General features: G+C 35.4%; 1 protein-coding gene across 9 annotated transcripts in view; it reads right to left on the minus strand.

Annotated features, from left to right (window-relative positions):
• CNKSR2 (connector enhancer of kinase suppressor of Ras 2) overlaps nucleotides 1-15,457 on the minus strand; it is a 232,243-nt gene that overhangs the window by 133,058 nt on the left and 83,728 nt on the right. For 7 of the 9 annotated variants that reach the window (XR_002442319.1, XR_002442320.1, XR_002442318.1 and 4 more), the window contains exons 6-8: nucleotides 15,002-15,121; nucleotides 8,638-8,697; nucleotides 3,908-3,976 (exon numbers count right to left, since the gene is read on the minus strand). Coding sequence is in view for 6 of the 9 variants with exons in the window: in XM_021408974.1 (XP_021264649.1) it covers nucleotides 3,908-3,976; nucleotides 8,638-8,697; nucleotides 15,002-15,121 (249 nt within the window). In the remaining 3 variants the exon portion in view is untranslated. The remainder of the gene's footprint in view (nucleotides 1-3,907; nucleotides 3,977-8,637; nucleotides 8,698-15,001; nucleotides 15,122-15,457) is intronic. The other 2 variants (XM_021408951.1, XM_021408984.1) reach the window with 2 other exon arrangements.

Consider the following 15,457-nt stretch of genomic DNA (forward strand, 5'->3'; position numbering starts at 1 on the left):
GGTGTCCACTCCAAAATCATTTCATATGCATATAGTCCAGAGTTTCATATATGCCTCAAGTTCATTATTTCCTATCAGCTGGAATTTGCTAGCTTCCCACAAAGCCGGATTCTGTAGAGGTTGAATTCTTGCTCATTGCACACTGAAACTTAAATACCTGCTCTTTTCTTTTTCTATGCACTGTTCAAGTTAGCAAAGGATCTGAAAAGACATTATACTCTTCCCTAAATGCTTTACTTTACAGAAATGCAAGATCCAGTCTTGTAAATATATTCATAGTGTTTCAGATGAATTTTAGAAACATCTGAAAGTTTTTGAACTGTAAATGCAAAAGCAATTCCAGAAACCAACTCCTTCTGACCTGGCTTGGATCCCAAGAGACCAAAGGAGTTCCTATATTAAAGAACATACCAGAAGGTAGGTGTTACTTACATGAGTCCAAAAAAAAAAAAAAACAAAAAAAACAACCCATACACATAAAACATAGTAGCTTCTACATGAAACAGGTCAACAACTGGCTCATATTTGCCTATTTTGCGAAACTGAACAAAATTTTTCCATCATCTTTACTTACATATACTCTGATGAGTTTTAGCTAATGAACAGAAATTGAGGAAATCCACATCTATCACACCATATCATAGTTGTATGAAATCCATGTCATGTCATAATTGTATTAAGGTATAAACATCATGCAAAAAATTTCTCCTAAACATAGAAACTATTCACAGGAGATGACACAACAGCCTGCTATTCGGGAATCCTGCTTCCTCAATGTATACCTCATGGTTTCTGCTTTCGATATTTTCTGCACAGGCTTATCACTGCTGCAATCAGAAAGAATACTGCAAACAGCAATAACTCATGTTTCCTGTACTTTCAGTTGACTAAAAGGAAGAGTATCTTGAGGCAAAATACATTCCTGAATTATATATGGGAAGAAACATGAGCACTGAAGTACAGTGAAAATTCTGAATTGCCTCAATAACTCATTTTGGTTAGCTTTGGAATTGTTTTAGAAAGCCAGGCTTTTAAAGGAGATTAAGGATGGAATTTACATGTAAGTTTAACAGAATGCAGTCCTTTGAATTCTAATGGAAGAGCTGTGTCTTTAGTCACAGAGCTACACTGTAACCTGTAAGACAAAACTGACAGACGATTCAGATATCTAATATCAATAAACCACAACTTAAAAGGGACATTTTCCTGAATATTAACCTTCAACTGACTTTAGGCTTAGTTTTTTTTGTTTTGTTTTAAAAATTCAAAAGATATTTACATTCCAAACTTCCCGCCAGCAAAAGTGGAATACATCCTGTTACTCGTTTTCTTAAAACACAGCAAAAGATCTGGGTAATTGTGTGAAATCCTTTGATTTCACTGCCAGACAAAATACTCTGAATGCATAAGCGGTATTGCAACAAGCAAAGAGAGGATGTCAGTAGAGAATGTAAAATTAGTTGACATCCAGTATTAGGATGTTTATAATTAAAAAATCAATTGAAGTCACTTAACTATTCACCTAATTTCTGAATTCGGATGTTTAAAATGTGAATCTAGTAAAAAGTGTTAGTTAACAAATTGAATTTTTAAAATAATTACATGGATCTCCTCATATGTATATTAATACTTTGAAACATGCAGTACTGAAAGTCAGGTATTAATTTTGATGGAATACATTGAGATGACTGAAGAAAATATGAAAAAGAGAACTTGAATAATATTTTAAGTTTCATTTATTTCTTTTTGAAGTTTGATTCTCCAATTACAAGACATTATCCAAATAATAGTCACAGGTGAACAGTACTTTACAAGACCTACTCATAGTTATTTGTATAACCTGCGTGATACTGACACGATATATACAAGAAGCGACTGCTTCTTGTGATTGCAACTGCTGAGCAGTTATGAAATCTAAAAAAAATAATTCAATAAATAGAAAAGGTGTAAAGAAACATCTTCAGAATTCTTCAATTCCCAAACAAGAATCACTATAACCAAGGATACTTCTCATAAAAACAGATTCCTAGAACTTTAACTTAAATTCCTCATGACAAAGTACAAAAGGACTGATTAAAACTCTTGCCAAAAGAAATAAAAATTCAAAAGTAGATTTTAAAAGATGCAATACTTGTGGAAAAGATTGAATATTTTGGCTTGAGAAATTGGAAATGGAATGTAGCATACTTTTATAAAGGTAATACAGAAGGTGCTATTAAGTTTTACTGTGGAAAGTCAACATTAATATACAAGGATGTTACTTGTATATAGTATCAAAATTGCCAATTATTTTAATTTTTGATACAACGAAGAAGGAAAATACGTAAATCCATGATATAGCCTATTTCTATATGTAACTTCTACATCAAGTGTTACCACTTAGAAATAAAGCTTCTCTAAGCTCCCTATGTTCCTTTGTCCTAGAATTAAAATAAATGTTATTTTTTTCCTTCCTTTACCTCTCAAAATACAAAAAGCCAAAATACCTAAATCCTACATTCAAAATTATATACAGGTATGAAAGAAAACTCATCTTAAGCCCTGACAGAATGTTTTTATTAATAGTGTTAGGAGTAAGAATCTGATCATTTCATCAAATAAATGCAGGATAGATGTGTCAAGAAAACTAGAATTAATACCTGGTTGACTGGAAATGTCCAAATTGATATGTAAGCTTTTTATGGTACAGCACCATCAAAAATTATTGGAAAAACAGCTTGCATAAGGAATGAACTGCGTAACAGTGTTTTATAACATTTTTCATACTAAATTGACATTATAAGCTTTCTTAATACAGAAAAAATAAAGAAATTAGTCAAACATAAACATAAGTAATCGTGGCATACAGCACTTATGAAGAAATGATTCGGGGGGAAAATATTAAAATTCACCCAGATCTGGTATGATTTATCAATTTATATTGCCTAGTTCAAAAGATAGCTTCTCATCAGTTAAGTTCCACACATGCACAGTATACTTGATATCAAACTTAGCTGGAGGGTATGCTGAAATATACTAATTTGTGCAGAAGAGCTGACATGACGTACAGTGGCCTAAAGCTATAAGTGGAACCCTATGGGGAATGATGAAACACACTTTTAACAAATGATTGCTGCATTAATAATGGAAATCTAGGATCATTTTCTATCATTTAAATTGTTTGCAAGGACATATGTAATTAATATACTAAACTGACTCATACATTTTAAAAAAGCTTATACTTGGGAAAAAGGATAGTTGCTTTCTATACTGACAGCCTACTCTTTTCTGTTTACCTTTTCTTAGGTAGTTTAACAGTTCACCAATCCTGAACTCATCATGGACTAACACACATCTGTTCACAGAGAAATCAATTTGCCTGGTATTAGTTACGCTTGCTTACCATATCTAAGATATTTGTCTCATCTTCTCAGGTTTGAAAAACTGTATTTATGTTAAGCTAAACATCCTTGGCACAATGTAGGAATTTTAACTGCTGTTGTTCTTGTAAGCCACACTCTACATATCCCAGTGGATTTAGAAAAACAAATGATTTCCAGCTTCTAGGAGTTAACCTTGACCTTAGACACACAAGGTCACAATAGTTTCATCTTCCCTGCATGCCTTCAAACCAAACCTTCTTTCACACTAAAGCCAACTGTTAATTAACGGAGCGTAGGTAAGCAGAAAACCCTACCATATCTCCCAGGCAGCCGTTATCTAGTCTGATTTCATGATAACTCCAGTGATACTCACATGATCAGGTCTTAACTTAAGAACTTGAGAATTATGCATTAGCAGAAGAGAAAAGATGTTAAAATAAGTAATGATTTATAAAAACACATTTTTCTACACATTTCTTCCATACATATACTGATGTGCCATGACACCTCTATCTCCAATTGACACAGAACACAGTTATACATACCACAGTTTGGTGGTTAACTTGAATCACTTCATCTCCAGCATGGATTTTCTTGCACCGATCTGCAGGTGACTGAATTTAAAATAAAAGAGATGATAAAGAATACAGCTCTTACTGGTCATCATCTCTCTTTCAGCAGTATGATTGCTAAGGTATGTAAATGAGGTTAGACTGATAATTACATTCCACTGTGAAATGAAGAATTAAAGAAATGTTTAATAAATCAATTCATTGTTGTTGGAGGAAAATAATATGTACTAATGTACAAAATACAATCAACTGTTAAGGAAGGTATGAATATATATACGTATTTATTAAAAGGATAACCAAGTCTTAAGGATTTCTTTATCATTTCATTCCACCCAAAGCCACCTGATAGCTCTCAAGCCTTGAATGCCAGTCCTTGGCTGAATGTTCAGCCTATCAAGGCTAATCTGAAATTGCTTCGTGAACAAATTTCACAACATTGCCTTTTGAGTTACTTATAAATATTTCAATAGATTCGAAAGAACTTCAGTAAATGACTGTTCGTAAAAGAGCACGCAAAGAAGAGAAGGTTAGGCTAGGTACCAGACAGAAACATCATATAAGTTACATGGTAACTTAGTTTCTCACTCATTATTATAGTGAAAGTATTGAAGTATTGCAGCCAGCATCACAATCCTACTAAGATAACACTTTCAAGAAGCAAAGTAGTTCTGTTCTTTGCTTTTAACTCAAAAACAAACAAAAAAAAAAACACAAAAAAAAACACGCAACAAAAAGAAAACCAACCAACAGAAAAACCCTTCTGCTTTTCTACCATCTGTATTTACAGTAGACCAATTGTTTTCTGAGGTGAAAAAAAGACCTATGTTTGAAGGAAAATAAATTCTTTAAGCTTTTTGTAGAGTAAAACTTCTATTTTTCTTTCAGTACTGTGGCCCTCGGCCTATAACATCACTTAATCAACTGAAAGGCAGAAGTTGAAACTAAGTCTGAAAAAAATCAACATGTTGCTCAGGAGATTTCCAAATAGCTGCTGCGAATTCTAAAGGAATAAATGAAATTAATTTTCAGGTAAGATAAAACATAGTCTCAAGAACATGCACCAAGACTGCAAAGTGGATTGCTTGTGATAACCTGTGTGCCACACCCCACGTTCAAAATATGTTCCATAGCTATGCTATGAATTTCTAGTGTAATCCCACATGCTTCATAGCTTAGGTTAAGAATAGTGTTTAAATGAAATATATCCAAGAGAAACGTGTCTAGAAGATGGGTCACTCATGACTCAGTTATAGAAGGCATTGCTCAGAACATCCTAAGTCAAGCTAGGCTGGTAAAAGTGTAATTTTAACTTACAAGCTGCCTTGACTATTTGGCGATATTTCTCGGGGGGAAATTGGGGAAAATTTTAACACTAGTAACTGTGTTCCAGGGATCTACCTTCTGTCTGGTGTTTCACCACTCACACCTACTCATTTGGTCCTCTAACAATCTTTAGAGTCCTGCTACATAATATCAGTATTTTAGTTCCAATATTTTTATACCTAAGAATTTCAAAATGTCTATGCTACTGAATCCTGGGTCACTCCCCTTGAACATAATGGGATTTTATTACAATAGCATCTTTCTCATGTACCAACTTCAGCATTTGTAGCTTAAATCTCAACAAAACCGGTATTTTTTTGCAGCAGTTTGCTGAGCCAGTAAAATATATGGGAATCTTCAGAATAGAAAAGTCTACTGTAAAAGAAATGAACAAATCATTGCAATTATGCTTGGAATACACTGCAACATGACAGTGAAATCATTTATACTGGAGTCTTGAGGCTGTTGTTTTATGAAGAAGTTGCAATTTCTTAATACTTTTTTGACACAAGAATATACATCTTGCAGTTAAGAAATAAAACCTCTTACCATCACTATTTAAGGAAAACAGAAGAGAATCAATAAACGTTTTTTAAGATGCATTTTCTCATCTTTAAGCAAAACATCAATTTGTGAAGCTCTACTGGGAGAAACTGTGTCACATGATATCTGTAACTTCATTAGCTAATAATTTGGTTTAACAAGGACTTGAACAACAGATGGAAGTACCTGTTGCTGATGCTCACACATTTGTATCACACAAGCTAATGAAAATCAAATTTATTCTTCAAAATACACTTAGTTTTGACCTTTCTGTTAAATGTTTCCTTTGTCCCATTCCCCCAGTACACTGAAACTGTCTGAAAGATCAACTTATACAACCCTGCCCCCATTAAGGACTGGAGCACATAGGCTGTATTTCCAGAATGGAGATTTTGGTGTTATTTCTTCTGAAAGCCCAGTCTTCCCTGAGCTCTAAGTATACCCTGCAAAACCAACCAGTGGACTATGAACAGGAACACTGGGAGCATCTCCTTCAAAGTTACAGTCCTGCTGTAGATGCAGCCCATAACATTTCCTAGAAAATACTCTTTTCAATCAGAAAAACAAAATACCAAATGACCTTATTTGGAGGATACATTTGTTTTGTGATTTGATTGTCTCCAATTTCGTCTAAAAGGGCTACTCAGAATGAAAGCTGTAATCCCTTGCTGGAATAACACATCCTTTAGAATTGTTATTTTTATACAAGAGTGGGAAGACACAAACCAGAAACTTCACGTTGCTCTAATGCTACAGGACCACCAGAGAGAAGCTCTTCCAGGACAGTGACCTGTAAGGAAACCTGCTCTCTCATGCTTCAAGGCTCAGAGCTCAACTAATCTGAACTGTAGAGCTGATGTGTTGGGAAAGATGGTACCTAATGCTGAATGGCAAGATGCAAATTTTTAATGGGTTTTGTAGCCGAACATCAAAAACTTCAAATTACAAATAGATAAAGCAGAACTGTGGATTAAAATGCTATGTTAGATTAGGCAGCTAGCATTACTATACTACTGTGTTTATTAAAAAGAGAAGTAATTCTCTGTGAACTGTCAGGAAAGTGTCAGATAAAAAGTTGTGCCAATGTCTTATCTTGATGAGCAAAATTGGAAAGATAAAGGCAATGAACTTTCGTTCAAAAGGAAAAGAATTTGGACTAGAATTTTCCTAAAAGTTCAACAGTACCATAAATGGTAAACAGGGCAGCATCAGTGCGTCAGACTGAATCTACATCATCATGATCTTACGCTGACCACACTGTTTAGTGCTTCTCCTCACATCTATCAGAATCATATTATTTATTTATTTATTAAAGAAAGTAGCTAGCAACTGTGTGTTTAAAAGAAGACACAGTCTTTACTTTCCCTAAGGCACAACTCATTTTCACTAACATTTTAGCACAAAACAGGCTTTTCCCTAGATAGCAGACTACAGTTTCTTGGTTTTCTGTGAGAACCTTAGGGCTGTTACAGTGAGTGTCAGTAACAAAAGCAGAAAAGCCATCATAACTGAAGCTTCCTGACATGGTTTTAAATTACGTTCATGAATCACAAAAGATAAATGTTTTGAGGGAATGCATTAAGATTTTATTTTTATTGTTGCCCCTGGGAAATTAAAACCAATATTAGCAATGCATGGAGAGAAATGGTTCCTTGTATAATCAGATATTCAGCTGAAAAAAACATGCTTTCTTACGCTTTCTAGAGTTGGCTCAACTATGCTTATGTTGTTGTTTAGTTTTGCTAATTTTACTGATGATATTTGGAGCTTCAGGTATGAGTACCCTAGATTTTTTTTATTTCAAGGGTGAATTTCCATGGGCTTTCCTAGACAGACAGCACTGAGACAGAAGTTCTACAACAGGTATCATTTATTGGGTACAATGCATGGATATCCTGCCCATAGCAAAAGAGAAAAGAAAGGCTGTCAGATGGAAATTTCTATGAAGGGATAAAACCTTCCTATTTTATTCAGATTTTAACAGAGCCTCATTGAGATCAGATGTAGCAGCTGTAAATAGCAGGTAGGTAGTTCCACAATATGACACAGTAACAGACTAGAACAAACATTTCTGACAGCTTTATCTTAAAATAAAGCTTTTTGCCATCAAAATCTTCAAAAAGAAGAAATTCTGGAAAAAAATTGAAACTGTTCAGTATTGTTTAGTAGGCTGTTCCATGTTTACTGAAGTTTATATAATGATCATCTTGCTCACTTCTTAACAGCAAGCTAATACTCTATGCATGGTGGGCAAAACAAGGGCATAGTATTTTGGTAGCTAAAAACTGATCTATCATGTTTTGCTTGCTGTTTAATACTTTCAGTGAGAATTAGTATATCAGTAATAAGTGTGCCATTCTATAGGCATCGCTCAGTTCATGCAGAAACATGTGTTTAGTTGTCAGTCTGGAGGGATGTCCTCACTTCCATGCATTTATTACAAAATAAAGTTTAACATATAGAAAATAGAAAAAGCTATTTTTCTAATACTGCAGAACACTCCAGCATATCAGTCCACGCATAACAAAAATTTACCTTTTTTTCCACAGAGCAAGGGAACTCCAAAATAACCACCTCCTATTTTTATCAACTGAATCATTTTAGGTGTCTTACAAGAACAAATCAAGACTGAGTCTCCTGGTTCTCAGCTGGGAACAACTGTTTCAATTCTGAGATAAACAAACAAAAGCTTTTCTGCTGTCCAACATGCTACTGGTCCTCAACAACCAACTAGCACACTTTCACAAGCAAAATGTAGTCTACAGCAAAGGGAAAGCACAAACCACAAGGTCAAAAAGGCTCCCAGGCCTGTACATAACAGCATTAACAATACTTACATTTTCTGTTGTTCCAGTAATTACATGGAGACCATCATATGTTGACTTAATGTACATACCCTAAGAAAAAGACATCATGGGAAAGAATTTTTAAAGTGTTTCACAAATGATCACCATCCAAACATAACTTGCATATCTCTAAAAGAAAAGCCTTTTCTTTCCCCCAGATTTTGTACTTTTAGTACAGGTCACAAGGAGCTTGTATTTGAGTAGGATGGGGCTTTTTGAAACACATAGAGAACAACAGTCCAAATGATTCTGGCCTTAATTAGCAAGAGCAGCCTAAAATTACCACAGTCACATCCATAAACACTTTACAGTTTTCTTTTGCCTTAGAAGCTACAAAAGATTGGAGTCCAGTCCATGCAAACATACCTTTCAAACAGACAACCAGTGCTGTGAAGCATGCTTGCAAAATGGATCTAAGACTTTCTGAGTGCCTCACTCATCTCAGTGCGCAGCTCAACTATAAAACTGACTTATGACAACTTCAACAAAGTTTATGTTTGCACTGCCACTTCTTTCATAAACTATGGAAACAAAGGGATAGCTTAGGAACAGTTAGAATATCCTGCATGGGTACTTTGGGACAGTACCTCAAATCTGTTTTTCATCAAGTCAAAACATTTTGATAGCAACCACTAAGATAGTAAAAGAAGGAAAAGGGAAAGATAATTGACATACACTACACATTTAGCAATTTCTGAGTTCTCTTCCCCACCTACTTCAGAGAAAGCAAGTAAATACCAAGCACTCAAGTAAATGTTGTCTCCATCACCTTCTTTTTCTCCTCTTAATCAGAGTGCTACAAAGAAACCTGATGCTAGTTGAGAAACAGGGTGCATTTACCAGCGACATATGGTAAAGTGGCAAAGATGACTTACCAATTTGAACTAATCTAATTTGGGACTAGAATTCACAAACATTTTGATAGTGGTGAAGAGGAAGTATTCCCTACTTAAAGTGGTAACATCACAAGAAAAAAAATTAAGAATTCATGTATTTCTCAGGAGGCAGGGCTCAAAACCAACTTTTGTTCTGCACAATATTAGGAAAAACTTCTTCCCTGAAAGAGTGGTGAAGCACTGGAACAACCACCTCCCTGGGCAGCCTAAGTCACCATCCCTGTAGGTGTTCAACAAATACAGATGTGGTACTAACAGACATGATTTATTGAGCAGCATTGGTAGATGGTTAGACTAGATGATCTTAGAGGTCTTTTCCAACCTTAGCAATTCTATGAGGCAATAATGGCATCAAATCTAGCTGTCATACTGGGCTGCCACAGCTGGAAGAGTACAAAGGAAGGATCTGTTCTCTCACACAGATAGGAACCCTCTAACATTGTCTTTCGCCTTCTAGCTCCTCTATCCACATTAAATAACTCTAAATTAATTGTCTCCATGCACATAGAACTGAGTCAAGCAGGAAACTATCAAATATAGTACAGAAATTTCTTATACATTTATCCTCACAACACCCCTGTGAGGTAGGGAAACACTAACATACACACATTTTAAAGACACAGTAATGAGTCACATAAAAGGCTGATAGGTTGTTTTTGGGGCATGGTGGTGGTGTTGTTTTTTTTGTTTCTAATCCCTATCCCAAACGAACAAAAAACAGCATAAATCACTCTTAAGATTGGGACCTAAGTGACCTGACAAGACACCCTGCAACATGGCAAGAGTTGAAACCACAGAGACTTCATGGTGGCAGGAATTATGAGTCAGGATCACACACAGCAATTTCTGAAGGAAGTCACAACTTTGTTTTTACTGACAGTAAGTTACTGCTTTCAAGTTAAACATCAGGGTGAAAGCACAGAATAAACTCTCACACTTAATGGTTTCTTGATGTTCAATTTTGCACAGTATTCTGAAGGATGGTATGCTACTGTGAAGTGAACTTTACATCCAACCTTATATTTCCTAGAAATTTAAAAGAACTTCAAGAAGCAAAAGAGAAGAAAGATTTTTTGAAAATTATTCTTTAAAGGCTGATCAAGACTTTGCGCACATCAGAAGAAAAGAAAGCCATAATAAATAAACAAATTCCACGCATGCAAAGTTAAAAAAAGTTACACTAATACTATGCCACATTATTTGAAAGAGCCAACATTGTCCTGTCAACAAAATACCTTTTAAATGGAGAGAAGTAACGTTTTGCTATTTCCAAAACAAATGCAATGGAAAGATGAAGTACCCCTCTACACATTTTCCCATTGCTTGCTTTAAGTGAATCATATATCAGAAATGATACAAAGATAAGGTACATTATTTCATTTACAGTTTCTCCTCTCTGCTTCTTTGCGGCTGCACAGGACTCACAGTGATTAGTGTGCACCATTCTTTCCATTAAAACAAATAGGCAGATATACAGATAATATATATCCAAAGATCCTATGAACTTCTTCAATCTAAGGGATTCTTGTAAAAGGAAAAGTAATGAATTTAACATGACTAAGGTAACCATACAGTAAACATCCTTGGAATAATTGAAAACAAACAAATTCCCAGATTAAGGACCAGGCAACTTGTGCTTCATTACATCACAGGTTGTTACGATCAGTTATGGGTAGAAATCTAGTTTCAAACCAATTAATACACTTTATTAACTATTATTTATTCAAGGAATCAAAATGTCATCTTGGGCTTCTTTTTTGAAAAAATGCAAGAACAGAATATGCTATATATTTAACATGATTTACGCAATATTGGATGAATACAAGAAGATAATAATTCCATTTTTTCATGTATGTAATTGAATTTTTACTCCTTCTCCATGATGATATCTTGATGCAGTCCCCTGAAGTTGCATTTGCCTCTTTAGCCATGAATGTGCTCCAACAGTGCAAAACATAGCTCAAAAGTAAAGTTGAGTGTTTCAGCTCAGCCGTAGAGCTCAGGCAGGATTAGTAAGACCAAAGTCCAATCAGTTCTCAGAACTCTGTTCAAAGCCTTCTTCCCCCCCCATCTCCTCCAACATTTCAAGGCAAGTAAGAGGAGAAATATCAGGAATTAGTAGCATACCAGATTCCTGAAAAATACTTCCTAACTAGATATCCACCAGTGCACCTTTAACAAGCTGTCATTCTCTAACTTCTATTTTATGTGCACTCAATATAAGCAGGATCATTTGGTGTTTGCTTTAGCAAGCAAATGGGAACCAAGAACAACCAGTCTAATATTCTGGCATATTCACCTTGGCATTTCTGAATCTAGCAAGTTAGGTGAATAGCTTGAACTTGATGTCATATCACAGAACTGGCTAGGTTTACTATCACATACATTAACTGACTAGGCAGAAAATCAAATACAAACAGGGGAAACTGAAATTAACGTGTGCCACAGTTCTCTGGTATTCTGTCCTGTATTAAAAAAGAGTGAAAAAGACACTTTTGAAGAAAAACCTTCCAAGGAAAAGTAGTATCTATAACATAGTAACTCGCTTTTTGTTTAACAGTAGTTGTGTAGTATTCTGTTTCTTTGACTAAAACCAAGTTTGTTTAGCAAACTAATATTTTTAAGTCTCTTTCCTGGCAAATGATATTATAGAAAGAAACAAAACTGGCTAGCTTAGATAGTATTAATACAGGAAAAACACACAAAACTGGATTCTACTTAGTGATACAGATGAAACACTTTTAGAATAATTTTCTACTCTGACACTCTTAGTTCACAACCACTGCAGAATGCATCTCTTTCTGCAGCAACACCCACTCGTGAACACGCACGCAGTCATTCACATGGGCAGACTAGGGATGAAGAAGAAAGAGAGGAAAAAAGATAAAAAGAATAACAAAACTCACCCAAGCTTTACCCAGTACACAAGAATTTTTCCACATCACATCCAAAGAACATCCTTCCCAGATTTTTTAATCCATTTTCTGATAATGGATTTTAACTTTAATAATACATTGCATGTAGCATATTTACCTCTTCCTTCTGATAATTATGGTTCCACAAAAAAGCTCAAACATACTAAAAGAATTTTGTGTGCTGATTAAAACATCCTGACAGTGTTGCTATCTCTTATGTTGTAAAGGCTCCAATCATTTTTCTCTATTTACCAATGTATTTGCCATATGAGTTTAGGGAAATAGCATTGTTTTCCAAGTTTTTACATTTCTATTTCTTCTTTTCTTTTTCTTTCCCTGATCTATTTCCTCTTCTTTAGGCATTAAATTCAAGATATTTTAAATATGCCATTCCTGCTAGATGACAAAACATCTTCCAAGTCAACAGCCATCCATGCCCTTTTCCTTTCTGCTTGAAGTCTTCCCATCTTTATAGAAGATTTTATTTAGTGAACAATAAAGCCAGCATAGAACTGTCATGTGGGTCCAAAATGTAGAAGAAAGTTGACAATAATCCATTTTCCATCTCCAACCTCGCATGAATCCCGTAAGAAGGTCCAGAAGTTATTGAGCTTCACATTCATCTTGCTCATGACATGGAGATGCTATTAAAACTCAGCCGCCTAGAAACAAAGCTTTTGTACAAAGCCCCAAGATCCCTGACAAAGACGATCTGTTAGTAAGACTTCAACAAATAGAAAGGTACAATGTGCACTTTCTGGTGTAAAATATGCAGTTATTGGTTCCTGCTCTGGAGAGCTCACAGTCTAAAGAAGCCAGCACAATACAAGGCAAGAGAAGAGCTGCATATAGGGAAGTACAAAGGGGAAAAAAAATTCACTGTATCAAAACAGAACTGTGTCCTTGTAAAGCTTGTACTCTGCATAATAGGTATTTTTCAATTTTTTTAATACATACAATTATTTTTTAAATGACAATGATGTGATCAGCATCAAGACCCTGTTCAGTTCATTCACAAACACTTATTAAAAAACAAAAATCGTACCTCAAGAATTCCCAGTTTAAACAGACAAGACAGACAGAGGGTAGAAAACAGAGGCACAGAGGGGGAAGAGATCATCTGTCTCATCTAGCAAGCAAGAACAGACCCATGAAACATGTCCTTGTTTATAAAAAATCCTGGTCTTATCATTTTCAGTAACTGGAGATATCACTACCCTACAGAAAGGCTTAAAAAATTTAAAAAAACAAACAAACACAGTCACAAGGCAGAACGGTAAAGAAATAAGGAAAAGCTAAGATAAAACTGGGCAGAACTCCAGAAGAGGTGGCTGAAAGGGGAAAAACATTTCTTCACTACAACAGAAGATAAGATTTAGAAAGGTTGACTGCAGTGAGCTGGCAGAAGAGTGAGAAAATTACAGTGGAAAAGAGAGAGGGGAGAGAGTCCGTGGAAAGCTGACATCCTGGAGGAACAGTCTGAAATGCATTCAGAAAGAAAAAGAAAGCCAGTGGTGGAAGAGGAAACAAATAGTAGACCAGAAAAACAGTACAGGGCAATACGTACTTATCCAAAAGTGCTTTTTACTTATACTGTAATCGCAGTTTACCAGAAGAGTGGAAAATTAGCTTAGTGTATAATTAATCTAAATACCTTGGCATAACAAATTTACAATAAAAAAAAAAGAAAAACAAAACCTCAAGCCCAACAACAAATCCACAAGCTAGAATACTCTCCAAAACTACACCATCCAAACAACAACTTTAGAAACCTACAGCAGAGAAGAGCACAGTAGTGATTTCTGTTATTTAAGTGAACAGAGTGAGAATAAGCTTGAGTATAAGCTGTAAAAGTTATTTCATCAGGCAGAAAACAGTTCACTGTACTCTAATCACCTTCTTTCCCCAAGGGTTTTGGGAAGAAATATTAGTGATGCAAAGCAGTACAGCTGTACTTGTTATCCAGTGTGTTTTTCATGCAATGAGTGTTAAATAGGGCAAACAAAAGATCAGTGGTCAACTCCTGAGCAGCAAACACAGGCTGGCTCCACTGAGCCTTTACAACCACCTGATTAAGCATGCAGAGTTCTTGCAATAAAATTCAATAAGCTACTTCTCAGCAGTGCTGCACAGCCTCTGAATAACTTACAAAACAGCTTTATATCCCTGAGATACTATGAAGCATATTCCAGAATTTGACAGTTTTTGTGCATAAGCCCACGCAAACTTCTTGGTTGAGTTGATCTTAGTAATTTAAATCCCTTCAGACTTAAAGATGCTAGAACAATCTGAACCATTTCTTAGAAGCTGGTATAAATGGCAAGAACTCCTAGTTAATTTCTTCCTGTTCACTAAATTTTCACATACATTGGTCAGTCACACAAAATACTTCCCTAACAGCCCAGCTGCATGAGAAATCAAACTATTTTCAGACTTGAAAAAAGAAGGCTAAAAAGCCCTATTCATTTCCATATATACAACTTATTTTTAAAAATTCAGTTTCTTATCCTGGATGATGTGTCTGATTAACTGCGTACTTCTTACCAGCCCTTCACTTGGCTTGATGTTCGTAAGCTGGATCACTTCAAGGTGGGCTGACTGGGAAACCAAGGGATCAGAAGAGAGCGAGATGATGTGATCACAGACGCCAGAGAGAGTTTTACACTAAGAAGAAAAAATAAAATAAAATGTCATAATAAATATACCTTTACTATTTAAATATCAACCTACAACTTGAAACATCACATTTTTTAAATAATATACTAACACCCCAGAGGAAAGACCTCAGTAATCAGCAAAACAACATAAAATGTTTTTTTTGTGACAACATCGTATAAGATCACAGAAGAAAGAAGCCAATACTCTTGCTTCTCAGTAAAGACAAAGGGACCATGCAGGCTGCTCCCATGCCCTCTCAAGGTGAGATGAATACGTCTGTGCTGTGCCCCGTCAGACAGGGAGTACATGAAGACCTCCAAGCCCCTCTCTTCCTGTGTATTT

Source organism: Numida meleagris, chromosome 1 (genome assembly GCF_002078875.1).
Source record: "Numida meleagris isolate 19003 breed g44 Domestic line chromosome 1, NumMel1.0, whole genome shotgun sequence".
In the NCBI taxonomy this organism is placed as follows: domain Eukaryota; kingdom Metazoa; phylum Chordata; class Aves; order Galliformes; family Numididae; genus Numida; species Numida meleagris.